General features: G+C 41.8%; 1 protein-coding gene and 1 long non-coding RNA gene across 3 annotated transcripts in view; one reads left to right on the top strand and one right to left on the bottom strand.

Moving 5' to 3' along the window:
* Nucleotides 1-13,752: 13,752 nt before the first annotated feature.
* Nucleotides 13,753-27,073, bottom strand: part of SLC35F1 (solute carrier family 35 member F1) — a 415,217-nt gene continuing 401,896 nt past the window's right edge. The window contains exon 8 of the mRNA XM_060616508.3: nucleotides 13,753-17,077. Coding sequence (XP_060472491.1) covers nucleotides 16,853-17,077 — 225 coding nt within the window. The 3' untranslated portion in view covers nucleotides 13,753-16,852. The remainder of the gene's footprint in view (nucleotides 17,078-27,073) is intronic.
* LOC132667569 (uncharacterized) overlaps nucleotides 26,380-27,073 on the top strand; it is a 54,527-nt gene continuing 53,833 nt past the window's right edge. The window contains exon 1 of one of the 2 annotated variants that reach the window (XR_009605234.3): nucleotides 26,380-26,988. This is a non-coding gene — a long non-coding RNA (uncharacterized LOC132667569). The remainder of the gene's footprint in view (nucleotides 26,989-27,073) is intronic. The other variant, XR_013555741.1, reaches the window with a different exon arrangement.

Here is a 27,073-nt window from a genome sequence, read left to right as displayed (position 1 = left end):
TATTAAAACAACCCACTCAGGGGGCACCTGGGTGGCTCAGTTGGTTACGCACCCGACTTCAGCTCAGGTCATGATATTGCGGTTCGTGAGCTCGAGCCCTGCATCAGGCTCTGTGCTGACAGCTCAGAGCCTAGAACCTGCTTCTGATTCTGTGTCTCCCTCTCTCTCTGACCTCCCCGCCTTGTGCTCTGTCTCTCTCTCAAAAATAAATAAAAACATTAAAAAAAAAAACCCACTCACGTTGAGCTTTTTTATTTCTTTATGAAGGCTTCTGTGTCATGTAAAATTTATATTAAATAAATTTGTATGTTTTTTCTATTGTTAATCTGTCTTTTGTTACAGAGGTCCCAGTCAAGAACTTAGATGGGTAAAGAAAAAAGCTATTTTCCCTCCCCTGCAAATCATATCGTCCAGCCAGTTGTCTTTAATTTGTGAAGCTGAACAAGCAATCCTACCAAGTATAAACTTACACCTGAACTTCTAGGAACTTACATACCATACTTACAGATATGGCTGTGGCTGTGACTCCAAGTGAAGCCTCCATTTTCACATGGCCCTGTCCTTTGTCTTCTCTTCTGTCTCCTGTGAGGACATTTGTCATTGGATTTAGGGCCTGCCTGGGTAGCCTGGGATGGTCGTATCTCAAGGTCCTTCATTTAATGATGTCTGCAACGGCCCTTTTTACCAAATAGGTTCATATTCAGAGGTCCTGGGTAAATATATCTTTTGGAGGGGCTCCTATTCTACCTACTATTACACCATCTGGTCCCACAGGCCCAGGCCTCCAAGTGAGCACAGGATGGTCTCTGTTGGCTGCCATGCTGACCTGAGAACAGACTCTCCTGCTGTTGGCTGTTTGGGTGCAATGGTGGCTGCCAGAGGCTGCTCTTTTCCCTCTCTCTACAGCCCTCACTGCTAGAGGGCCAGGCCGAGGCAGAGCCCTGGGAGTGAGTGGGTGGCTGGCTCATCCTGCTTTCATTCCCAGGGGAGGCTTTTGATTCTCAACTCCCTGCGTGGCAAAATAGAAGGGGAAGCTCCCATGTCCTTATTTTCTAAAGGCTCCCGTTCCTGTTTTATTTATAGCATTAAAAATAACTTCTATTAGCTTTTTATTTGTAGGGTTGTTTATTTTAGAGGTTCTCTGCATTTATACACAGGAAGAAATTCTTTCAGTCACTCCAGCATTTTAGAATTTAATGCCAACCTGCCACTATTATTTTGCTTTTCATTATTTCTGAGACCAATCCCTTTTTGACTTTTAAGCGTGGTGTTAGCTGGCTCTGTTTCTCCTCTATCCCCAGGTCGTATTTTTTCTTTATCTTGGAAGTAACTGTTGAAGAATGAGATTGACTGTAATAGACACTGACATTCATTTCTTTTCCAGAGGAAATTGCAGTATCTGTGTCTTAATATGCAACATGAAGTATTCCTTAAAGTATTCTCTCAAGAGGCAGAAGAGGATGAGGAAACGACAGAGAGCTCTTGACTGCATGCAGACCACCTGCCTGCATTTCCTGATATCTAGAAACCTTCAGGGGTAGGTTGAAGAAAGGAAAGGAATCAAAACTCCCATCATCCAACTTTGCTGCTTGCTAGGCTCTCCGGAAAAATATCTTGTGAGGAAAAGCTTAAAGTTCTTGACTAACATGAAATTTTTAGTGTGGTCTGTGAATTTTCACTCTTTCTGTGCCGTTCATATCCCATAGCTCAGATGACAGGAAGTTAAGCATCACTTTGATATTCTAAATTTGAAAATTCCCAAAGGATCCCAACATCAAAACATGGGGACATTATGAAGGGCATTTGAAATTATGAACGGTTTGCCCATTATTTATCTCCATGCATTCCTGGTTTTCATGACATTTATTGCTTTTCCTTTTATTCTGGAAGATGATTATCTCCTGGCCTGATGCCAGAATCTCTGGGGGTAAAACTGATGAGTCACACAGTAATGAAAATGTTTTTTAAAATTTGTATTTTTGAATTTTTATTAAATGTTTTGCAGGATCTTGTTTTCCATGTAAGGATGCGTTTATTTCATGATGAAAGTCAAGCTGACACTCCTCAACTGCTTTCCATCAGAACTGCTAGAGGGAATCATTTGGCTCACAGAACTAGGAAAATTCTGTTTCTTTGAGTTTTTTTTCCCCAGACTTTGTCACTTAGGGAAAAGATTCAGTCCCAGCCTATTGGATCTCAAACCTTCTATAGCAGGACAGTATAATCGATCTTTGGCATGAAAGAATATTTGTGTTTCAGACATTATGGTTTCCAGAAAGTATATTATACTGAATATCAAGAGGATCTGGAAAGAGCTATTAAATAAAGAAATTACATATCATGTTCAGGAGAAACCCTTATTATTTCAATTAAATTTTACATTTTTTATTTGAAAATAACTTGCAAGTTTGGCATTGACAGGATTCGGAACATGTTATCCCCAAATATGACACCTTGATCATTGAATATTTTAAACTGAAGAAGTTTGAGAAAACGTCAGAAGCAATAAGGTCTCTCTGACCTTCCCCTGCCCTTCTCCCTTGAAGCAGTTTGCAAGAACCTCTGGTGAAAAGTGCCCTCCCTGTAGGTGGATGAAAGGAACAACCCTATCTTTAACATGAGGGAGAAGAATCCAAATAAATAGGCCTTATTGAATTTCTCCAGCTTATTACATTTAGCATATACTCCCTTTGTCCTGTATTTCTCCATGATTATTCACTCTTCATCAAACCTGGCATAAAAACACTCAGGTTTAACCATTTTTGTGATTCTTCATTTCTTTAAAAAAAATTTTTTTTAATGTTTATTTATTTTTGAGAAACAGACAGAACACAAGTGGGGGAGGGGCAGAGAGAGAGGGAGACAGAATCCAAAGCAGGTTCCAGGCTCCGAGCTGTCAGCCCAGAACCCAACGCAGGGTTCAAACCCATGAACTGTGAGATCATGACCTGAGCTGAAGTCAGACGCTTAACTGACTGAGCCTTCCAGGTGCCCCATGATTCTTTATTTCTTTATGAAGGCTTCTGTGTCAAATAAAACTTATACTAAGTAAATTTGCATACTTTTCTCCTCTTAACCTGTCTTTGTCAGTTTAATTTTTAGATGCAGCCAGGGTCCCTTCCCTAAGAGAGTCGGGAAAAGGTTTTTCTTCCCCTACAATAGCAAGGGTTACTTCATGTTTTATTAAACCAAAGCTTAGAGTTGATTGCCACCAGGACCAAGATAAATAATTTTCTGATTTTCTCTTATTTTGGAGTCTAATTTTCTGGCTGAATAATTTATTTAAGAGACAGTGTTCATCATCATTGTTGTCTTAACTTCATATTTTTTACAGAAGAATTGTTATCCTTCCCCTAAAGATTGTTCTTTTTTTGCCCAGATTTGGATAAATGGCCATGAGTCTTAAGGTCCAAAGTTACTCACACCCCTCTATATATTTGTGAAAGGACTGAATATTTTCTAAAATGAGATTTCTCACTTAAAAAAAATGCTTCCTGGTGATTATATGTCATGTTTTGTTTTTCAAAGATAAGTCAGAGGTACTAGGAACATAAATGCTATTCAAATTCTACCTCAAAGGGTCAGAGCCTGCTCAACAAATTCCTTTCTCCTTAATCTGGTCAGAGCCAGTTTCTGTTGCTTCAAGCAAAAACAGCTACCTAATCTTTCCAGCCTTACAGAGTTTATACTCTAACCATATTCTTTTTTTTTTTTAAGTTTATATTTTGAGAGAGGAGACAGAGCATGAGTGGGGGAGGGGCAGAGAGAGAGGGAGACACAGATTCTGAAGCAGGTTTCAGGCTCTGAGCTGTCAACACAGAACCCGACACGAGGCTCAAACCCACGAACTCCGAGATCATGACCTGAGCTGAAGTTGGATGCTTAACTGACTGAGCCACCGACTGAGTTTATACTCTAGTGGAGAATATGGTAATGAAACAAATACATTAAGGGGTTATTTATTTATTTATTTAACGCTTATTTATTATTGAGAGACAGAGAGAGAGAGAGAGCATGAGCATGGGAGGGGCAGAGAGAGAGGGGGAGACACAGAATCCGAAGCAGGCTCCAGGCTCTGAGCTGTCAGCACAGAGCCTGATGTGGGGCTTGAACTCACAAACTGTGAGATCATGACTTGAGCTGAAGTTGGACGTTTAACTGACTGAGCACCCAGGCGTGCCAAGGGGTTATTTTAAATAGTGGGCAATGCCATGAAGAAACTAAATCAGGGCAATTGAAAAGAGTGAGCCTGGGGTAAGGCTAACCAAAGCAGGCCTTTTGGGGAGGTAGCATCTAAACTGAAACCAAATGAGATATACCAGCGCTGTGCTGCTTGAGGGGGCACACATCCTAGGCCGATGGCCATCTTCTACTCAGTCTGTGAGAAGAAGAGATGATACCTGTGTGGTCAATGAGTGAGGGGAGGGTAGAAAAAACAGTTGTAAATCTCAGTGGGATCCAGGTCCCATGGGTCTTGAGAACTATGATAAGGCATTTGAACTTTATTCTTTTTTTCTAAAGTTTATTTATTTTGAGAGAGAGACAGTGAGAGCAGGGGAGGGGCAGAGAGAGAGGGAGAGAGAGAGAGAATCTCAAGCAGGCTCTGTGTTGTCAGTGCAGAGCCAGACATGGGGCTTGAACTCACAAAACTGTGAGATCATGACCAGAGCTGAAACCAAGAGTTGGACGTTTAAACAACTGAGGCACCCAGGCACCCCAAATTTTATTTTAATATCTATGGAAAGAGACTTGGGTTTGTGCAGGGAAATGGCAGGGTGTAATGTACATTTTTAGATAGACCTCACTGTGCAGAGAATGGATTGTAGGGTGGTAGAAATGGGAGAGCACAAGGTGGCAGTTTCCATAGTTCAGGATAGGAAGGTAGCCTGGACCTGGGTGGCTGAAACACTGCACCAATAGTCAGACTTAGGACACAAGCCATAGGATAAGACTGACCGGTGAATTGGATATGGATGCTGATGGAGAGAACAAAATCGAGCATGAATCATCAGGTAGATGATGGTCCTCTGAAGTGAGATGGGGAGGCCTGGAGGAGAAGCAGATTTGGGGGGAATCACGAACTCTGTCTCAGACAAGTTAGGGTTTGAGAGGTCCAAGCAGTTGTCCAAGTGGAGATGGGCACACAGGGAGAGGTCTGGGCTGGAGACACAAGTGTGCCGACAGCATGAAGCAGTGTTTAAAGCAGCGATATTGAGTGTCGATTAAAGGACAAGCAAAGGAAGAGCAGAGCCATAGGGACCCCCAATGTTTATAGTTGTGGAAGAGAAGGAGGATCCAGTAAATGACACCAAAAAGCAGTGGCCTGCGAAGTTCCATGAACTTCAGGAGAAAGAAGTGTTTCATGAAGGAGGGCATGGTAGGCTGTGCCAAAGGCTGCTGCAAAGTTAAGCAGCATGCAGATAAAGCAATGAATGTAGATGTGACCTGTGTAAGATGTCTGTGTGGGGGAGGGTGCATGGCGGGAGATTCGCTCCTTCAGCAGGCAGGACATTGCCCCGACTACATCTCTCTACTTCTGGAGCAAGTCAGTATTTCTTCTGTTGGCTGAGGGAACTGTTTCTTTCCTTCAGACCATCTGTTGCTGTGGGTACTGCACAAAGGAAAATCTGCTTGTCATTGCCCATGAAAAAAAGATGAGCTACGAGTGCAGTTGGCATTGGTTTCTTATGTTAACTCATTTAGTCATTACAATATAGCTGTTTCTCTCTTTGGATGCAAGAGTCACTTCATATCTCTCCCCCATGCTCATCACTCCATTTTTGTGGACAGGTCCTCAAAGCTTTGGTCAACTAAATCCTTTTCTGAGGTTATCATGAGACAGCTTGTCCAATAGTGTATTCTGATGTCTTTGGAGTCAGGCTCACCTGTTGAATCTTGGCCTCATAATCACTGGCGCATCGTATAAACATGGCCATTTTATAAAATCATTGTACAAACTTGGCCATTGTATAAAATCCATCCATGCCTCCATTACCACATTAAAATAATTAAGATACATTTTACACTCCACCCCATAGGATTGTTTTGAGGATTAAATGAGACAATTGCTACAATGCTCAGTGCTCAGCACACAGTACCATGAATGGTAGTGGTCGTAAATGTAGCTATATGGAAATCTGTGACAGATTCAAAGAAGATGCTTTGATTCCTCTAAAAACTTGAACGAGGATGCTCCAAGATAGGCAATGAGTAAACAGGTATGTAAAGGGAGAGACTTGGAAGTCTGGCACTCGTTGCCGGGCTTCCTCCTCCCCTTGAAGATTTCACACTCATTACTGCAGCTCTAGGTCACCCTCCAAGGGCGGGGAAAGTCACCGTCCATTGTCAGTTGTCCATATCAGAGGACCGGAGCTTGATTTTATAAAGGGAGCAGCTGAAGATGCAAATGGTAAAGTCAGGTTTGGCTTGTTCCAAGGCTTCATTTGTCCACCGGAAAAGGGCATGCAGTGGAATCAAATCCTAACAATATCCATAGTTGCATTCGGGAAGGAGAAATGTAACTTGACTGTTTTGTTCTCAGCCATTTATCTCATTCTGAGCCACATGTGCCATGGGATGCTGGGCAAAACCAATGTCTTTAGTCTTGGGCCTTGGGCTTCCCAGGAAAATCTTGAAGACCTGAGTTCACAACTTTGCCGGAGATTGACAGGTGGAATAAGATGTTCAAGTGATGAACATGAAGGAAAACAAATCCCTTGAAGGTAAAAATAGACACAGCTACTAGATCAAGTTGCAAAGGAGTAGAGGTGGAAGAGATCTTTAGTTTCCTTCCCTGAAAATTGCCATTTAGTGTATATAACACAAATAGAACTCAATCTGTAAGCAAGTGACTGAGAGATGGTCTCAAATCCTCCTGATGAGGTAGGTTTTAGAACCTCCCACAGTGAGTCTAGATAGGAGCATTATCAGGAGTATCCACGGCGAATACAAGGTGCCCTGGATAATTTCAGCTAACTTGGATTCTCTCCTCACATCTTGACTTTCCCTCCACGTGGGCACATAACTTTGGCAGCACTTGTCTTACCACATTGTTGAGCATGTGAACTGAACAGAGTCTGTTGGAACTCCGGTCTACACCTGTCTATTTGCTGTAAGTGGACCCGTCAAGGGCAGAAGCTGGTTGGTGCAAAACATCTGACTGTAACCAAAACTTGTCTTTAGTTTGGTTTGGGGGCTTAATTTTAATGCCTTGTTTTAGATTTTCATCTCTAAAATTAAACTTATACTTATTAGTCTGTTCCAAGGATAGAGCATATAAGAAAAAAGAAAAATTTTCGGTTTATTATAATCAGGGTAACAGTGAGTTGATTGCTATATTATCTCCACATTATTCTACCTGGTCAAAACTTCTTCTCAAGAATGTTTCTTTGGATGAATGGATAAAAGGCGTAAAAAATATTTTTTTTTCAACTTTGGAAATAAAAACACAAGAGAAAGAAAAGGTAAATTAGCTAATAATCCCATTGAAAAAAAATCAATTTATTCTGCAGGATGGATGGCGTGAACCAGCCCCACCCGCAGTAAGACATTTCACAGTGTTTAACTAATGTGGGAATCTTGAAGCATAGTGTTGACAGGTAAAGATGTTGGAAAATATAATGATTTTTAATTTTTTTAAAACCATGATTTGATTTTAAAGTAACTGTTATTTAGGACCCAGAGTGTTATAATAAATATGCAGTGTAATGTTAAAAAATCTAATTCTATTCTTTTTTTAAAACAAATGTGCATACAGCCTAGAGGCAATATCTGAGATATGATCATTCATGCTCAGTAAAGTTTTCTCCTCTTCTTTTTTTTTTTTTTTAATTTTTTTTTTAACATTTATTTATTTTTGAGACAGAGAGAGACAGAGCATGAACGGGGGAGGGGCAGAGAGAGAGGGAGACACAGAATTGGAAGCAGGCTCCAGGCTCTGAGCCATCAGCCCAGAGTCCGACGCGGGGCTCGAACTCATTGACCGTGAGATCGTGACCTGAGCTGAAGTCAGACGCTTAACCGACTGAGCCACCCAGGCACCCCTCTCCTCTTCTTAAGTGGCTTTAAAAACAAAAGATCAAATATAGTTAAGTTATAAAGAAAAAAATTTTTTTTTCTGAAACACTCCAAGAGGCAGTTATCAAGAATGAACTAATGAAGTAAGGAAACCCCAAGCAGAGAAGATGGCAGCCATGTGGAGTGCTGCAGCTGGGTCAATCATCTCAGGAGGATTAGACAGAAATAATCTGATTCCAAAAAGCAGATGCTAGTATCTTCTCATTAGAAACAGGAATTATGCTATACCCTGTGGAAGATATTCTACTTTATCATGATAATGTAATTAACAACATTGCATACAAGTCTATTTCTTTACATTGCCAAGAATCAAGGGGCACCTGGCTGGCTCAGTCAGCAAAGCATGCAGCTCTTTTTTTTTTTTTTTTTTTTTTAATATAATTTATTGTCAAATTGGTTTCCATACAACACCCAGTGCTCATCCCAACAAATGCCCTCTTCCATGCCCATCACCCACTTTCCCCTCTCCCCCACCCCCCATCAATCCTTGGTTTGTTCTCAGTCCTTAAGAGTCTCTTATGGTTCGCCTCCCTCCCTCTCTGTAACTTCCCCCCCTTCTCCTACCCCATGGTCTTCTGTTAAGTTTCTCAAGATCCACATATGAGTGAAAACATGGTATCTGTCTTTCTATGCCTGACTTATTTCACTTAGCATAATACCCTCCAGTTCCATCCACGTTGCTGCAATTGGCAGGATTTCATTCTTCCTATTGCCAAGTAGTACTCCATTGAATATATAAACCACATCTTCTTTATCCATTTTTCAGTTGATGGACATTTAGGCTCTTTCCATAATTTGGCTATTGTTGAGAGTGCTGCTATAAACAGTGGGGTACAAGTGCTCCTATGCATCAGCACTCCTGCATCCCTTGGGTAGATTCCTAGCAGTGCTATTGCTGGGTCATAGGGTAGACCTATTTTTAGTTTTTTGAGGAACCTCCATACTGTTTTCCAGAGCGGCTGTACCAGTTCTTGATCTCAGGGTTGTGAGTTTGGGCCCCATGCTGGGCATAGAAATTACTTAAAAAAAAAAAAAAAAGAATCAAGAAAAGAAGACTGCATTACAAACAGAAGCCATACATTCAAGCAACCACAAGAGAAATGGTAGAAGGGTGCTTTCACCAAAAATCCCGGTAACCCAGGAGCTGGTGGCCCTATAGGACTCCCAGGGCTTTAAGAGACTGAGGTCACAGCATGAACATCTGTATGCATTCTTCAGACAAGGCAGGGGCAGCTTTTGCTTTTAAATTTTCAAAGCTCCAATATCATGATCTCTTGTTTGATGACTTATTTCCCCACATCCTTGTCTCACAAGGGTCACTTGACTGAGTGGCTTATGTGGCTCCAGTAGTCAGGAGGAATGGAGAAGCTCCTTCACAAATCTGGCCTTCATTCAAGGGCAGTGACTTGGTTCTCAAGGGCAGCAGCCTCACTAGTTATGCTAACCTGCCACAGGTCATCGAAGAATACAGGACTGACAGCTAGTGAGTGTCCTGAAGCAGTGAGCTCTCAACACTGGGACAGCGCTTGGAAGTAGACCATTGCAACTTTTAGTAGCTTGTCTGGTTTTGGGAGTCTCATAGGCGATGTTCATCCCCAAAGGCCCTTTTTGTGTTTTGAGTAGGAGTAGCAGAGGAACTATTTCCCAGCTGCAAATTAACCACAGTTTAATCCATTTACCTTTGACAAATGCTCTTTCCTTTCTCTTCTCTTTGGGGTTGCACTTACAGAGTTGGGTGGAAATAGGAATCCTCCTAAGGACGAAGCTGCCTGAGCCCTGAGTGGGAAGGATCGGCATTGGCTCTATGACTCTGGTTTCTGGTGATCTCAGAGCAGCCTCTTTAACTGGGGAATCATTCTGTATGGTGCTCTCCACAGAATTTTGCCAGTGGTGAGCAAAGCTACATGGCTTCTCCAGGCTAAAACATCTTTCTTTCAACTAGTCTATCCCCACACTTAGGTGCCATAAAATGACTTAACATTTTCAACAAGATGACTTTCTGTGTTCCTTCTAGGTCTCTGATTCTGTGTCTAAGCTTTCAACCAAAATGAAAATGAACTCCATTGCTGTTTGGAAGTCATGATTGTGAGTTGAAAAGTAAATGCCAAGTCAAGTCTCAGCCTTCAACTCTGACACCAAACTCCCCCACATTAAGTTGTCCTCTATTCCTGACAATTTTCCTTTTAATTAAAACGCAGCCTGATAGGCAGAATCTTGGGGCACATAAAGCAGTTATGTGATTCACTCAACCATTTGTATGCATGTGTGACCTATTTAGCTTTTAAAATCCTATTTAATGCCAAAAACTACATTAGAGAATTCAAACAAAAGCTCACAGGGAGTCCCATAATGAGACTGTTTTGATTATTCCAGTGATTAGCCTGTTGCCTCTCTCTTTGGTAATTTCATTTAGAAAAGTAGTCATTTTAAGAACAAGTAGATTTGCTTTATTGCTTTTCTAGTTTGCTGTGGAATTGGCAAGTGGCCAACCATCTGTGAAACTGCAATTATTACTATTACTTAAAATTTATCAAACCTCTTCAGGTGCTGAGGAAATAATTCTCCTTGTCTACAAAGGCAAGGCCAAGAGAGGCATGAACAAGACCCAGCCTTGCTAGAACATGACAAAAATAACATCTGTGGACACTGTTGGAGAACATGTTGGTGCCGAATGGCTGAAGGGTTCTGATCCAGTGCCACAAGGCATCTGTTCTTCAGGACCTGGGAATCTCTCTCTTCCTCCCACGAGGAGTGTGCATTCATTCATGCGTGCATTGACTTGTTGAGCACTTCTCGAAACATACGGGTTTGTCAGCTTCCAATGTAATTTGCTTCTGAATAATTCCAGCAGTATAGCCTCCTTTAGCCCTCATGTGTTTCTTTCTTGCTCTTTTACTTTATTTAGCGATAAAGAAGGTGTGAAGACGTTGGAGATGTTACCGTTGAACTCCTAGCCACCTCTCCACCAACCCCGATCCACGGATGTTTCCAAGGAGGAGGCCTGAACAGTCAGCTGGGGGCCTAGGCCAGTGCTGCCCTCCAAAAATGGGAATCCAGGAACAGCCTCACCATCCTGAGTAGGAGGTGGGCTTCACCCTGGTGTTTCACCTCAGACAGTGACATCTAGTGGCAAAAAGACATGGCCATCCACGATGCTGCCAGCCTCCCACAGTGAGGGACCTGCTGGTATTATCTCTTAAAGCCAGGGTGAGCACGCATTCAGGTCCGCCTGGGACACACTGGGTCCAATGCCTATTGTCCAGGCATAATTATTAATAGTGTCTGCTTTCACTCTTGAAAGCGTTAACAGATTGGATAATGAATTACACAGCCTACTTAACGCCTTATTGTAGCTCTCCCGTCTATTAGGTGACTTAACATATCACTTTGAGGTAATGAGTTCAGGAAGATTACTCCCCATTGTGTAAAGTAATATTTATCTTTATGTATCCTGAAATTATCCTTCAAGCATTATCGGATTGTCTCCAGCTCTAATGCTGAGGCCTGGCGAACAAGCTCATTTGATAGATTTTAGTCTTACCCACACCAGGCCTTTGTCTATCCAAATGGAAGCCCCTAATTTTAGTCTATTCCCAGAGACCTGCTCCCTCTGATCATTAGTTTTCCTTGTTAATCAGGCTGCAGTAGTGTTTGGACGCGACTTGTCTGGCTGTCTGAAAAGTGACACACAATGGCTTGTCCTTTCAGGCCCTGATGTAAGGCCATCTGGTAGGTGTGGGATTTCCCAGCTGTATTGTAATTTTTTTGAATTAAACATTTTTGACCACATAGACAATAAAGGGCAGAGATACTGCCTAGGTGGCCCATAGCGATCCCTTTGTTTATTCTTGCAGAAAGAAAAAAAAACAGAAAAAAAAAAAGAAATCAAAGAAAAAGAAAGAAAGGAAGGAAAAAAGAAAGACCAGCGTGCATAATTAAGAAGCAATGTTATAAATTCAAAAACACTATTTGCAAGTAAAAAAAGAACTTCACTTTGCTGTTTTTTTATCCCGGGGCCAACCTGAAGGGGTACACATTTTAAGAGTTTGTAAAAAACGCCCCAGAATGGTGCATTTAAGTGGACCAGTGGTTTCTTCCTTTCCAAGAACAGGAATTTTACAGAAAAAAGTACTCATGTAGTAGAAAAGGGAACATTTTGTAATAGAAATCTTACTCTTGTATTTTCTATTTTGGGTAAAGAAGTTAGACTGCATTAAAAAAAAAAAAAAAGATGTACAAGTACCTTCCCTGTGCAAGATGTTTTGCTAGGCCTGAAAATGGATCTGGTTTCAGATCCTGTTATTTTGATATTACAGTTGGTTTTCCTACGCAACATCGAGACAATATAATCTATTACAGCTCTCCTGCTGAATTGTACTTGTTTCCCTTTTTTCTTCATGCTAAATCATCCAAGTGCTGCCTTATCTTACCTTCGCAAGAACTTCCAAGCATTTAGAAAACCGAGTTCTTTCTCTTAAAAAAATTATAATTCACTGGGGAGACAGAGTATACATGTCGTATGCATTTATTATGTATACTCTTTGGACTCCAATGAATTGCTGGGCATTTGGACATAGGTTGGCTTGAAGTTTAAATGTATTTCATCTTCGGTGAAAAGCCTCCTAAATAAACAACACATTAGAGAAACATTTACATTTTTCAAGGAAAAAACTTTTTTAAAACTAAGTCACAATTTTGAAGCAAATTATTTGTGTTAAGTACAGACTGTTCTATTTATAATGGAAGATCATAATGGATCTCACTCAACAATACTTTACAAAGCAGGCGCCTGGGAGGCTCAGTTGGTTAAGTGTCTGACTTCAGCTCGGGTCATGATCTCACGGTTCGTGGATTTAAGCTCCACGTCGGGCTCTGAGCTGACAGCTCAGAGCCTAGAGCCTGCTTTGGATTCTGTGTCTCCCTCTCTCTCTGCCCCTCCCTGCTCGTGCTTTGTCTGTCTGTCTCTCTCTCTCTCAAAAATAAATAAACATTAAAAAAAAAGAATACTTTAAAAGGATCAGTGTGCTGCTATTCCTATTCTTCTGAAAAATGGGTGTTTTTCTTTTAAAAATATTTTAAATATATAATTCATGTACACAGTCTTTGCAGCTCTTTAATTTTTGAGGTCTGATTGTGAACACACACAAGAACATGCGAATTTATAGACATCATCCTGAAGTACTTAAGGGGTTGCTGGTGGCTACAGTTAGTGGAGGAGGGACAATCACAGGATACTGTGTCAGCCCAGAGGAGAGACACAAAGAGTTCTGCTTAACAAACGTGGTGTTCGTCTTTTAAGTCTGGCATTGTGCCAAGGGAAGCACACACAGAACTTTGTCCTTTATAAGAAACTGTTTCTTGGGGAAAATTGATATTGTTCTACATGTGTTTTAATGTGTTTAAACGTGGACTTGAGACTGTAGCCCTCAGCACCTTCTTAAGTACTCAGATAAATAATTAATTTTGCAAATTACAAACGTGCTTACTGCGGCTTTTCAAAGCTCCGGCTCTGACACCAACTGAGCCCTTCCTAATTTGGAAATATTTTCTTTCTGGTGTTTCTTTTGACATGTGCCCTGCTATCTACTTTCATGGCTATTTCCAGCATCCCAGGGGAGCTCCTTCCACGGTTGTCATAGTGCAGACAAACACTCAAGAAAACCAAGAACTCCGTGCTTTCATAAAGCATTTATTTTTATTTGAAAACATTATACAGGCATTACATTGCCACAGCCAGTCCATAGGGGAGCATGCAAATATCAAAAATGGAAAGTTTGTTCAACTGATCGGTGTAAATTTCCTTTTTGGTTCATATTTTCCATTTGCAGTGTCTGGATTAGTGTGCTTTGTTATGTGGCTTGACAATAGAATCCTACCCATGGGGTAAAATCTGTACTGGGAGCTAGCCGGGGACTACTAACTGGTTATAACTCAAAAACAAACCCAAAACAAACAATACTACACGCTTGTCAAAAGGTTAATAGCACGAGTTAGCAATATCTAAACTAAACATTGAAACATTTTCATGGGACACAGTGGTGCAAATGTTTCCATTGCTTGGTCTACCTGGTTGTGTGGTCCAGACTTTGGAGCTGTGGGAAGGTGTGACCAAGGCAAGCGCTGTCCTCAGTGCAAGTTTCCGGCGAGGAAGTGAGAACCAGCACTCACCACTAGCGCCAGCGGGGTAACGGGGAGCTGTGGTCTGCTTACCCAAGCCAATTCTATACAAGTTGCTAAAGTCTCCCTTGTGGAGGAGAGAGTGGCGGTGGGGTCAGAAAGCCGAGATTTTTGCTGGTGTCTACTGAGGTTATGATATTTCGGAAACGAAAACAACTAGAGTTAATGTCCTACTCTCGCGTCCCGACGCACTCCGGAAGGACCGACCGGTGTTGTTACATTTGTTCTTGGCTATTTTCTTTTGTTTTCCGAAGGGCCCATCTGGAACTCCTGATCTCGGATGGTTCGACGTGTCATCAGCCTTTCTAAATGGGGACGAACCAACACGGTGAAGGACCCCAGTGACATGAAAGTCTTGTGCACAAGGACACTGGATGATAAAAGGGTATACAGTGAGTCCACCTTAACATTCACACTTGGTTTCCATACAATGGAGTCAATTGAAATATCCTAGAAAATAATCCAGATGGCTACTTTTAGCCATCCATTGGTTGCAAACCTTTCTGAAATTTAAATTTTTAAAAAATTCCCAGTCGACTGAGTTGACTTGGAATATCTTCATCCACTTATTTCTCATAAGACTTTACTAAGTGTTTATGAATTAGTGTCATAAAAAATGAATAAAAAAAGACTAAAACATTTGGCTTTAAAATAAATACTAAAAATGCAATAAGTCAAGCAAATTATGCCAACCAGAGGAATGTAAACACAAAAATCAAACCACAGTCTTCAAAGGTCTTCAGATCTGAATGGACAAACTATTCAGAGAAAGGTATTTAATTGGTTTAGAAGGTAGCAGAGAGCAGATATTGGCAAGTTGTTTTGACTTGATGTAGCTTTAACATTGATATTTTCTTCTCCGAAAATAAAACGTATTTCTGAGGGGGCTGAACAGAGATGGCCATAAAATCTGCATATCCGAGGAGATCATTCTTCTTCCCCATCTCCAAGGGCAGGACTACACCCCCGGGGGTTGAAGGCAGGCAGAGGAGCCGCCTGGCGCTGACTGCCAGCAGGGGGCGCGTTTGCCTGCCTAGTAGTTAGGCCTCGTGCAGGGTGTATTGGAAACCTGACTGCGCTGTAATCCGTCCTCCTTTACAGGGACCCCTCTGGTGTTTTGCTTTGTTTGCCTAAAATGTATTGGTTTGAATTGCCCAGTTTCATAAGCATTTATTTTCCTTTTACAAACCCTGTACCCCATCTTGGATCTTTTTGAATGGTACTGAAGCCAGCCAAACTTAAAAACTGTTTCACATACTGACACATAGGATCTATTCCAAATTGAAGAGGTCTGTAGTGTTTCTTGATTTTTTTGTGTGTTTGAAAAAAAGAGCTACTTTCAGGGCAACAAAATTAGACTAGTGACATATGCTTCAAAGCCTTATCAGGACCTTGCAATATTCTCTGTATCCCTAAGAATATGGCGTTGCTATATTCTGCTATTGAAGGGACACCAAACACGACCCAATTGCCAAACTTTTTCATTCACGACATCTTTATCACTACTAAATGGTGAAATCAGTCAAGCTATTGTCAGAGACTGTTCCCCATCAGCACCTTGACCTTGTTGGGAGGCTACACAACCAGTGATATGCCAGGATGAGGGTAATTTCCACGCTGGTGTATTTTAAAAAGTGTCTCACCCAATGAAGAGGGCAGAGGGCCATGGCTTTTTCCAATGCCTTGAACAATTTCCATATTATCACTCAAGAAATCTAGGAATTAAAGGTAAAATCAATACACTTTTGGAAGAGAGGATATAGGGAGGGACAGAAAGATTTAAAATACATAGATGTATATATATTACCCTAAACACATATGATATTATTTCTGGGGTTTCCTATAAGCCACAGGAATGAAACATTCCTCATCCAGTTATTACAGCGACTTTATCAGCAGAATCACGTGGCACAACAGAAAGGCAATGGCCTGGAGTAGTCAGAGAGTGAAATATAAAAAGGCTAAAGTGTTTGCTTTATATCTATTCCTAGAATAGAGAATTATATGGTCAGTTGCCCCTCCCCACAATGGTCACAGCACAAAATACTTATTGAGCAGGCAATCCAACAGGTAACAGAGGAAACCATTAGCCACCAGGTCCCTAGGATAAGGAAACTTCTCAGGGATGGAGCTCCTGTGGCATGCAGCACTCATATAGACTGTGCAAAAAAATAAAGTATGATTCTTAAAAAGTGACTTGCCATAGAAAAGTGGGATTTATGTTAACTACATGTGGGTCTGGCAATAGTTCTCATCAGGAGTACAAAACAGTCTCCTGAAAGTTAGTGTAATAACAGTAACAATAATAATACAAATAATAATAATACTTGCTTTTAATTCAAAAGTTTTCACAGTAATTAATGCAGGAGGGTTGTGGTCGGGATACACACTAGCTAGGCATCTCTCTAAGTCAGGTGGATGGGAGCCTGTATCTGCGGTGATCTTCAGCTCGTGCCTTTTATAGGCTTTCGGATTTGCTACCTTGCAGTCCACCTGTGTAAACCGCACCTAATAAATACCTTTCTCTATGTACAATACAGAGATGGAGGGCGAACACACGGCCGCTGAGTTGACCGCAGGGGGCAGGGAGGGCCGCATCCTAGGCCACGCGAACGTGGGGCTCCTCTTCGGTCTCCTGGCCCAGGCTGGTGTAGGTGACCGAAGGCTCCACCTGAGCTGTGGTTGGTAAGTCCACAACGGGTCCCGAGGGATTGCGGAACTGCTTGTACACTCGGGGGTCCTGGGCTATGTACGTGGAGGTGGAGGAGTAGAGCACCAGCCCGATGAGGATGGTGAAGAAGGACAGGAGATACAGTCCTGAAAACTAGGTAACACAACAGCAAAGTCACTGAGCAGTCAGAGCAGAACCATTTCCACATTAATGAGGCACAGAGGGAGGAGAGCAGAGCATTTCCTCCCAGAACAGGCAGCTTGATGAGTTGGCCAATGCTCTTGACGGAAAGTGAATGTTCTCGTCCTAAACTGGCTTGGTCTTATTGATTCTCCTTATCTTTTTTCTCGGCTCTGTGGTGAACACAGAGGAACACTTAGCTAATTGTCCTTAAAGTGCCAGTCTGAGTACCTGATGCGGGAGAGCTAGTTAAGCGTGAATTAAAATAAGTCAAGTTAAAAGCAACCCCCAAACCCCAATAAGCCTCAAACTCCAATATCACTCAACAAAGCGGTTGTTTCTGGCTTCATTAAACCCAGAAGAAATAGAGATATTCCATTTAAGGTTGTAATGAAGCCATAAATACCAAACCCCTCCCTGACACAACTGTATTGGGCACTCTTATTGTGCCTTAATCCAATTCAGACACTATTTGTCTTCCCTGTAGGAACTGTTATTAACTTTCGTAACTATCTTTGCAAGAATAGATTATCCTTGGATGGCAAGAAACCCTATAACATTCCATTCTTGCTCTACTAATCTGAAAACAACCAAGCAGAGCTGTTTATGTAGCATGGTGCTTCCTAAAGTATTTGCTTGACAATTCATAGAGATTTGAGAGAGAAAAAAAGAAAACACTGGTTTATGCAAGTGCCTGAAAATGTATATATGTTTTTGAAAAATTACAACTTCTGGGCCTCCTTGAGTAGTTACACTGGACGCAGTTGCTTGAATAATTACTGGGGAAGAGTAAGGTAACAATACAAGTGCTGCCATTTCTATTTCATTCATTCGTTCATTCATTCATGCGTTCGTTCAGCTAATAGTTTCTTGTATGGCCTTCTCTATCACGCATGGCACTACATGCTGGGGAAAGAGAAATGAAAACATATGGCTCAAGGACTTAATCGTCTCAGTGGAGACACAGAGGTACCGGTAGACAAAATACAATGCAGCTGTGAATGCCCAATCTTATTTTAGTCAAGAGCTATTGTTGCAGTCTTGACCACGGGCTGTATCCATGAGGCAACAGAAGGCCAATTTGACTGGGTTTCCTATTTTATTTTTAATGCTCACAGTCTAAAAGAACTAAAAACTGGTAAAAAGACAAAAATTAACTGGAAGCCCGTAGAAGAACAGGAAGAAGATCCAGAGAGTCTATAAAGTAAGTTGCAAGGCTATAATCCTTGAAAGACAGCTGCAGTGGAAAAGTCAGTCAGGAAAATGGCTCCTGGAAGACAGCCCCGAGGCTAAGAGCCCCTGCCACAGTGGTGGTTTTTCTGTTTTTCTTTTAACTCTTTCTCCTCCCTGCTACTGTTCCTCCTCAACTCTTCCCCTTCTCTGCCTCCTCCTCCTCCTTCTCTCTCCTTCCTTCCCTCTACCCCCCTCCTTCTCTCTCTCTTTAGCAACACCAAGGTAGCTAAGACTACAGACCATTTTCTTTTCCTTTTTAAAAATGTTTATTTATTTATTTTGAGAGAGAGTGCATGTGGGGGAGGGGCAGAGAAAGAGAGGGAGACACAGAATCCAAAGCAGGCTCCAGGCTCCGAGCTGTCAGTGCAGAGGCCGACATGGGGCTTGAACTCATGAACTGAAAGATCATGACCCGAGCCGAAGGCAGATGCTTAACCGACTGAGCCACCCAGGCGCCCTCAGACCATTTTCTGATTGTCTTTCTAGTTCATTCCTCACCCTATCTTTTTTTTTTTTTAACAGCATTAATACTTTATTTATTTATGTATTTATTTAAATATATGAAATGTATTGTCAAATTGGTTTCAATACAACACCCAGTGCTCATCCCAACAGGTGCCCTCCTCAATGCCCATCACCCACCCTCCTGTCCCTCCCACCCCCCATCAAACCTCAGTTTATTCTCAGTTTTTAAGAGTCTCTTATAGTTTGGCTCTCTCCCTCTCTAACTTTTTTTTTCCCTTCCCCTCCCCATGGTCTTCTGTTAAGGTTCTCAGGATCCACATAAGAGTGAAAACGTATGGTATCTGTCTTTCTCTGTATGACTTATCTCACTTAGCATCACACTCTCCAGTTCCATCCACGTTGCTACAAAGGGCCATATTTCATTCTTTCTCATTGCCATGTAGTACTCCATTGTGTATACAAACCACAATTTCTTTATCCATTCATCAGTTGATGGACATTTAGGCTTTTTCCACAATTTGGCTGTTGTTGAGAGTGCTGCTATAAACATTGGGGTACAAGTGCCCCTCTGCATCAGTACTCCTGTATCCCTTGCCTCACCCTGCCTTTTAATTCCTTTATTCTTCATATTCAAACCATATCATAATCCCTCCTCACATGGATTTATAGACTAGACTCAGCCTGTAGTAACAGCTTCACTTAATTAATTAGCTTGAACAATCAATTCCGTTTCTCCCAATGAAAAGAAATTTATTCTTTGATTCACAAATTTGTTGGCAAAATGAAATGGGAGGAAAAGAAGACCGCTCAGGACTGTTTTAGGTGATCTCAGAAAACGTATTTACCCCTAAACTTGCTTCCTGAAATTCTACATTTGAGAGCTACAGTCTTTACCCCCAGCTCTGGCAAATGAAATCGGTTTGTTCCCAACTTTATAATCATTTCAAATATTTCGTTAATGACTTCCATTTTCAAACTCCACTCACATGACCCTAGTCTCAAGTGAAGAGCCTTGCAGGTCTCAGGCCTGAGTCGGCCTCGGCTGTGGCAGACAGAGGCGGAGAGATTATCAAAGGGGCCTCTGAGGTTAGAACTGCTTTCTAATCACAAACTAGATTCCAATCCTAGCTCTGCTACTTTCTAGCTGTCATTTTGGAGAAGTATGTTAGCCTTCTCAGGTCCAAGTTTCCTTATCAGTAAAGTGGGGATAATAATTGTACAGCCATACAGAGTGGCTGTAAAGATTAAACTAGATAAAGCATATAAAGCACTTATCTGACACCTACCTCACAAGCATTCAGTTCCTGTTACCTTTGTTGTCATTATTACTGTTTTGTCATTATTGTTTATAACATTATGTTATATTCAATGATCATATATGTAACACTCTTATGTAATTGATTAAATTGCCTTTCTCCCTTAACTGTGGGACTGTGTCTTCCTTGACCAGTGTCAAGTGCAGAGCCTGGAACAGGGTAGGCATCCACGAAGTGCTATTTGCTCTTTGTTTTTATTTTGAGTGAGTGAATGAATTTAATTACGGTGAAGTGTCAGACTAAAGAAACAAACAAGAAAAAGTCAGCCTGTTCCAGTGGTGTACTTCACGTTTTTTAACTTTGAATTTGATAATCCAATGTCTTCTTCTTCTTTTTTTTTTTTTTTTTTTTTTTTTTTTGAGAGGGAGAGAGACAGCAGCATGAGCTGGGGAGAGGCAGAGAGAGAGAGAGACAAAATCCCAAGCAGGCTCTGCACTCTGTCAGCGCATGGAGTCTGACACGGAGCTCTATCTCACAAACCGTGAGATCAGGACCTGAGCCGAAATCAAGAGTCGGATGCTCAACCAGCTGATCCACCCAGGCGCCCCTCGAATGTCATTTCTCCTACATAGAATGGCAAGCAGAAACTTGTTGAAAGGGAAGTCATAGTATTGACTCTTAATCATTAACTCCAAAAGTCATCTTCAAATCTGGGGTCAGTCAGGGGAGAGCGATAAGACAACGATTTGGGAGGACAATGCAAGAGTTTGGGTAGAAGAGGGGGGCTGCTGATCAGTGGATTGGCACAAGAGGTCTCATAGACTCGTGGTGGAGAGGACTTGGCAATGTAGGGGAGGAACAGGAAAGATCTCATGCACGGTATCCTGCAAGAAGGATCTGAATTCCTCTCAACTTCTGGTTTCAGTTTCCCATAGTCTGACTTGATCGATATGACGAATATTTAAAAATTCATCTTTGTAAAGCTAATGCCTTTGCCATTGTAGGAACGAACACCCAAATCGTCCCTCTTCTGAACATGGAACCATCAAGTGGAATGATAAATCCACTCCACAGTGTTTTCCTGGGACGTAGCTTTAGAACGACAGCACATATTTTACTTCCAAAGCATTTCCACTTAATTCGCGCAGAATTCATCCTAAAATTGTTCAAAATATAGATAGCATGGGATTTTATATGACAGAGGCACCTTGGAAGTTACCCAAGAGTTTTTATTAATAGATGGTAGAGGAAGTCTTATTTAGCACACAAGCCCAAAATGAGACCAGAAAGACATGCATTATGATTAATCCGGATAAATACTGAATATTAGAAATAATGACAGAAAGGTTAAACGTAAGAAAAAAGTTCATTTTTTCTCTTTATAGATTGACAGAAGAAAGAAAATTGAATCAGGGTACCTAATAGGCCGATTCCCAGTTTTGGATTCTGCACTTATCCTGACAGAGCATTCTTTTAAAGAAACCAATCAGTCAAACAAAAATTCTGTATATTCTAGACTGCTTAACTCGCTTACTACAAAGAAGTACTCATGCCTAATTGCCTAGGCAAAGAGAACTAGGACCTCCCTGGGCACTGGAGGAGGCCCGAAAGCCATCTCCGAGTTACACAGAGGGAAAGTTTCAGGTGGAGGCTTGCTGTCCCCATTGAAGAGCACAGGCTGCTGTCTGAAGTGTCCTTCGTGGTCCTCCCCCAGCCAACTGCAGCCCATCAGAAGACGCTTAAATGTTCTGTGCTGCGGACGCACTTCACGTGCATTTTATCCGACTTGACGCTTTGAGAAGCTGAGAAAGGACAGGCCTGCATCAACATCATTGTGCTGCACACACTGTTTACTTTGCTGCTGTCTTTTTCCCATCCTGCTGGGTCTCTTTGCCAACAAGGGTCAGAAAGCACTCATGGTGCATCATGAGAATGCCTGTGTGTTGCTTAAAGCAATTTGACTGGGACACAAGCCATTGTCCAGAAGGGGTGGCTTGGAAGGCTGATGGTAAAACTGTACAAAGTTCCTCAACCTCCAGCTAGGGATTAAACCTAGCTCCAGCCAGAAGGCATCTCAGTGTGATTACTATTTAGCTAATGGGACATTCAACACATCAGTTAAGGACAGAACAAATTTTTATTTTGGCCGTGGTATTAAACATCTAAGCAGAGTTTTAACAAGCTAATGACTCTAATGAGTCTTAGGCCTCTACAAGTAGAGAACTACATGGTTTGAAAGCCATTTCAAGGCACATTTATAAATATGCCAACTAGAATAGGTGAGGAAGAGGGCAATTTTCAAGAGCATCTTTCCTTTTCTAGCTTGACCAAAAAGATGGCCGGGTGAGCAGAGAAGAACATGGGCAATCCTCAGAGAGGCATAAGGTTTCAAGGATGAAGAGACTCTGGATTGAAGCTCTACTTTTACTGAGTTTATGTACCACCCTCTTCTATATGATGGGCCTGCCGCTTCCTTCTTTCCTGGGGAGTGTACTTATGGTGCATGCTTCTGTGTAATGTGGCTTCTCTAAGGTTCCTGATGTGGGGTTCTGGTCATTTTTGCTCAGTGACTGCACCTGGGCCTATAGATGATCAGAACTAATTTTTATTTAATAGATAATGCAAAGTTAAAAGATTCTTTTAGTTCTTACAGGGAGATGTATGGTGCTTCTAGCTCCAGGAGAAAACAAAGATTGAATGGAAAAAAAGAAACTGTCACTTGTGATTTGTAGAAGAAAGACCTGGAAAAGAGTAGCTGGGGAGGTTTCCTAGGAAACTGGGGTACACGGAAATGAGATTTGGGTAAAGCTCCTGGAGTTATTTGACAAAAAGGAGAGATTTAAATGTAGATCCGATTTAGATCTCACTTGGAGAGCTAAGGAACCTCAGAGAAATTCAACTGGAAGGAGGGAGAAAATAAGGTCAAATTAGAAAGAAAAGAGATACAGGCAAAGAAAATTTCTCACTAGCCAGGAGGAAAGGGGAATGCATATAACTGGAAACCCTAAAAAGTAGTAATTCTTTTCTATATTATCCACCCAGTATGTATTCTTTCTCTCTATGTCTCCCATTTTGTGTGTGTGTGTGCGTGCGCGCACACACACACACACACACACACACCTGTGAGCCATTACTGTTGACCTGATAGGACTTGCCTTCTGAACTTTGCTTGACAGAAGCTGAGTAGGTGAAAGACCACTATCCCTGAAGTCTTCTCATGTATGGTCGGTGAGCAAAGGACAACATTTTCAAACCCTCATGTGTTTCTAAGGCTATCCATAAAGTATGGAAGAAGGAAATACCAATATGTCAGGTCATGTCTTATCTTGAAGGCATTATTGCTAAAATTTAAATAGACCTGTTGTCTTGCCCAGCTGGATGCAAGTCTGCTGTTGAAAGAGGCATTCCATTTGGAAGCATGATAATGGTTAAGAGTTGAAAGTGGTTTCTGAACTGCATAAGGAAGCTGCTTACAAATGAATTCAAGGATATTTCTAAGTGTCCTTACACATGGCTTTTCACATATACAAAGGCTAACAAAAGATATGTGGCTACAATAATGATTTCCTTTCTAGTTCTTATTTAAGTTTATTCTTTTAAGTATATTTATTTATTTTGAGGGAGAGGGGAGGAGCAGAGAGAGGGAGACAGAGAATCCCAAGCAGGCTCCACACTCAGCATGGAGTCCAGTGCGGGGCTCAATGTCACGACCATGAGATTATGACCTGAGTCAAAATCAAGGGTCAGACACTTAACCGACTGAGCAACACAGGCACCCCCACGTTTATTCTTTTAAACAGATACAGATGTAATTAAACCTTTCCACATTTTTAACTCTTTAACAGAAAATACTTAGGAAGGTAGAGTCTGGGAATGTGCAAACTTAGCAGTTGCTTCAGAAGTCAATGCAACCATAGGTAACTAGAACAATAAAGGGCAGTGACTGGTCATTCCCAAGGTTAGACAGCACAGGCAGGGAAGTGTGAGGTTCCAAAGCTGTCGGGAAGAATTTCCATGCAGGGAGATGGCCTGGCAATTTCAGTGGCAAGTCATGCCTGGGAAAAATGAGACTTTTAGTTAAGTTTGTGAAAACTCTCCTGAATGATCTGCCATGCAGAACAGTATACTTCCCCCTGTAGTTCCATACCCTGTGATAGAAAATGCACATATAAAGTTAGACCAACTGGCACATCTAATCATGATTTCTAGGCTGAGAACAAATAAGCCAATTTTGTTCCCAACAGAAAACCAGATGACGCAGATTGGCGGTTCTAGGTTCCATACTAGTTTAAAGATTCATCAGTCATAGGGGCACTTGTACCCCAATGTTTATAGCAGCAGTTTCAACAATAGCCAAATTATGGAAAGAGCCTAAAGGTCCATCAACAGATGAATGGAAAAAGAAATTGTGGTTTATATACACAATGGAATACTATGTGGCAATGAGAAAGAATGAAATATGGCCTTTTGTAGCAACGTGGATGGAACTGGAGAGTGTGATGCTAAGTGAGATAAGTCATACAGAGAAAGACAGATACCATACGTTTTCACTCTTATGTGGATCCTGAGAACCTTAACAGAAGGCCATGGGGGAGGGGAAGGGAAAAAAAAAAGTTAGAGAGGGAGAGAGCCAAACTATAAGAGACTCTTAAAAACTGGGAATAAACTGAGGTTTGATGGGGAGTGGGAGGGACAAGAGGGTGGGTGATGGGCATTGAGGAGGGCACCTGTTGGAATGAGCACTGGATGTTGTATGGAAACCAATTTGACAATAAATTTCATATTTAAAAAAAAAGATTCATCAGTGACTAAGCAATGCAAAATGCTAGTTAAGAGTGAATCACAATGAAATAAAATGCTGCCATAGTAAAGTTTTTAAATCCAAATATTACGGGTTGAGAAAACTGGCTTTTATAACTAAAAGGGGCATCCAAGGTCTCTTGGGTTCCCACTTGATACGTAAATTGAAGGGTGGACCCTTTGGGCAACAACCAATCCGCTGAGAGTCCTGGGGTGGAGAAGCGAAAGAGGACAGCTCACCAAGGACAACTCATCTCTCAGCAGCTGTGTGTGTCTCAGCGGGTTGGGGATCACACCTGGAGCTTGGGAGTGCCATGGTGGGGAGCAGAAGCAGGGGAGGCTGGTCCTGGCTGGGCAGGCTGTAAGCCGTGGCCTGCTTGGGTTCCTGCAAGGAAAGGCTCTCCCCTGTTCCTGATCTATTGCTGCTGGGTCTGAGCCAGTTACTATTCAGGGCAAGGCAACTAGACAGACTTGGCTCCACCGAAATGCCCACATAAACAAGTTGATGCTTGACCTCCTAATTTTGGCTCTGCACTGAACTAACAAGATCATTTTCATTATTATTAAGAGTATTGAAAAAACAAAAGTTTGTCTTCTGAGTTTACAGAACTGGAAATAAATTGCCTGGAGAGGACAGAGCTTTTTCAAATTCTTCAGACCTGCCTATTGTTGCTCTGTCTCCTGCTCTTGCCTCCTCTTATTCCTCCTCATTCTCTTTTTTCCTCATTCCTTTTCTTTTCTTTTTTCCAAGAAAAAAAAAGGGCTAAATCTCTTGCTAAATATTGCACGATTTCCTTCTTCTAAGTCATAAGTCATAGCATGGGAAAATACCAAATGTGGGCACGGCACACAATCTACTGACAAACGCTAAAATCGGTTGTTTCCAGAGACCAGCAGTACTGACCTCAATCCCTCCTTCCCCATTCTTTCTCCAAAGGAGATAGAAAATAACCCCAAATTCATGCTAATCTAATCAAGATGGAAAATAAATCAATGAGTACCTCAGTCAAAATACCAAATGGTCTCTCTATTTCAACAAACCAAGGAATTGCAAAGATTTACATACTTGGAGAACAACTTATCCTCCAGCCATCATGTTGCTAAGGAGAGAAGCAGCAAACAGGGCCCTGACACCGTCACAGGGCAAGGCTGTGCCCCGCACTGTGATCCCAGTTCAGTTTATGAGGCCTTCTGTTTGATTTGCAAAACCAATTCATCTGGCAGTATAATTTGTGCAGCCAATCACATCCAAGGCCAATAAGGGTTCTTTTACGGGCAAATATCTTCCCCTGTGAGTAATTTCACACATGAGTACAGCAACAGGGAGCTAAAAATGGATTTCTGACATTATCTTTTATATGACAAACAGACATTTTCACTTGGTTTGATGAACTGATAGAAATCCTCATTCATGCAGATTTCTAGTCTCGGCAGTCCAGCAAAAGAAGACCAGAATAGCCAAACCAGAAGTGGAATAAAAGGGGCCTACTCTGTGGGAGTGTTTAATTATAGGCTCAGTTACAACAAAGGCCATTAGATGCCTCATTTATGTCACCTTTCTGTGCTTCCTTCTTCTTATCACTAGTCAAAAAGGGATTACATTTGTGTGTGAGGGACGCTGAGCAGTGGCCTTCACTCCCGCATTCCTTCGGACTCTTGCATCATCAGACATCTATTTTCCCTCCACACAACACAGGGGTGCACATGGGGCTTGGAGTGATTTTACAGGAGACTGAAACTGAAAGCCAGTGAAACATATTGAGTTTATAGAAGTGGTAGTGTTGCAGCTCAACTTATGTCACAGAACTGTTCCGGTACAATGAATCTCGAGGCGGAAATAGGAGTGGCACCCTGTCCTATTTCCCCTAGTGATCCACTAGTAAAATTTTTGCTTCCTGTTACTGCACCGTTCTGCTCTGCTGATCTAAAAGTCTTAGTTCCAAAGGGAGGAATACTGCTACCAGGAGACACAACAATCATTCCACTGAATTGAAAGTGAAGACTGCCACCCAACTGCTTTGGGCTCTTCATGCTTCTCAGTTAACAAAGAAGGGAGTTCTCGTCGCTGTGCTGGCTGGGGTGATTGATCTGGGTTTCCAAGGGAAATCAGGCTGCTACTTCATGATGAAGGTAAGGCATAATATGTCTGGAATACACGAGATCCCTAGGCATTCCTTAGTATCACCATGGCCTGTGATTACAGTCAATGGGAAAC

The sequence above is a fragment of the Panthera onca genome, chromosome B2 (genome assembly GCF_046562875.1).
Source record: "Panthera onca isolate mPanOnc1 chromosome B2, mPanOnc1 haplotype 2, whole genome shotgun sequence".
Taxonomy (NCBI): domain Eukaryota; kingdom Metazoa; phylum Chordata; class Mammalia; order Carnivora; family Felidae; genus Panthera; species Panthera onca.
This window is presented reverse-complemented; position numbering and strand designations above follow the sequence as displayed.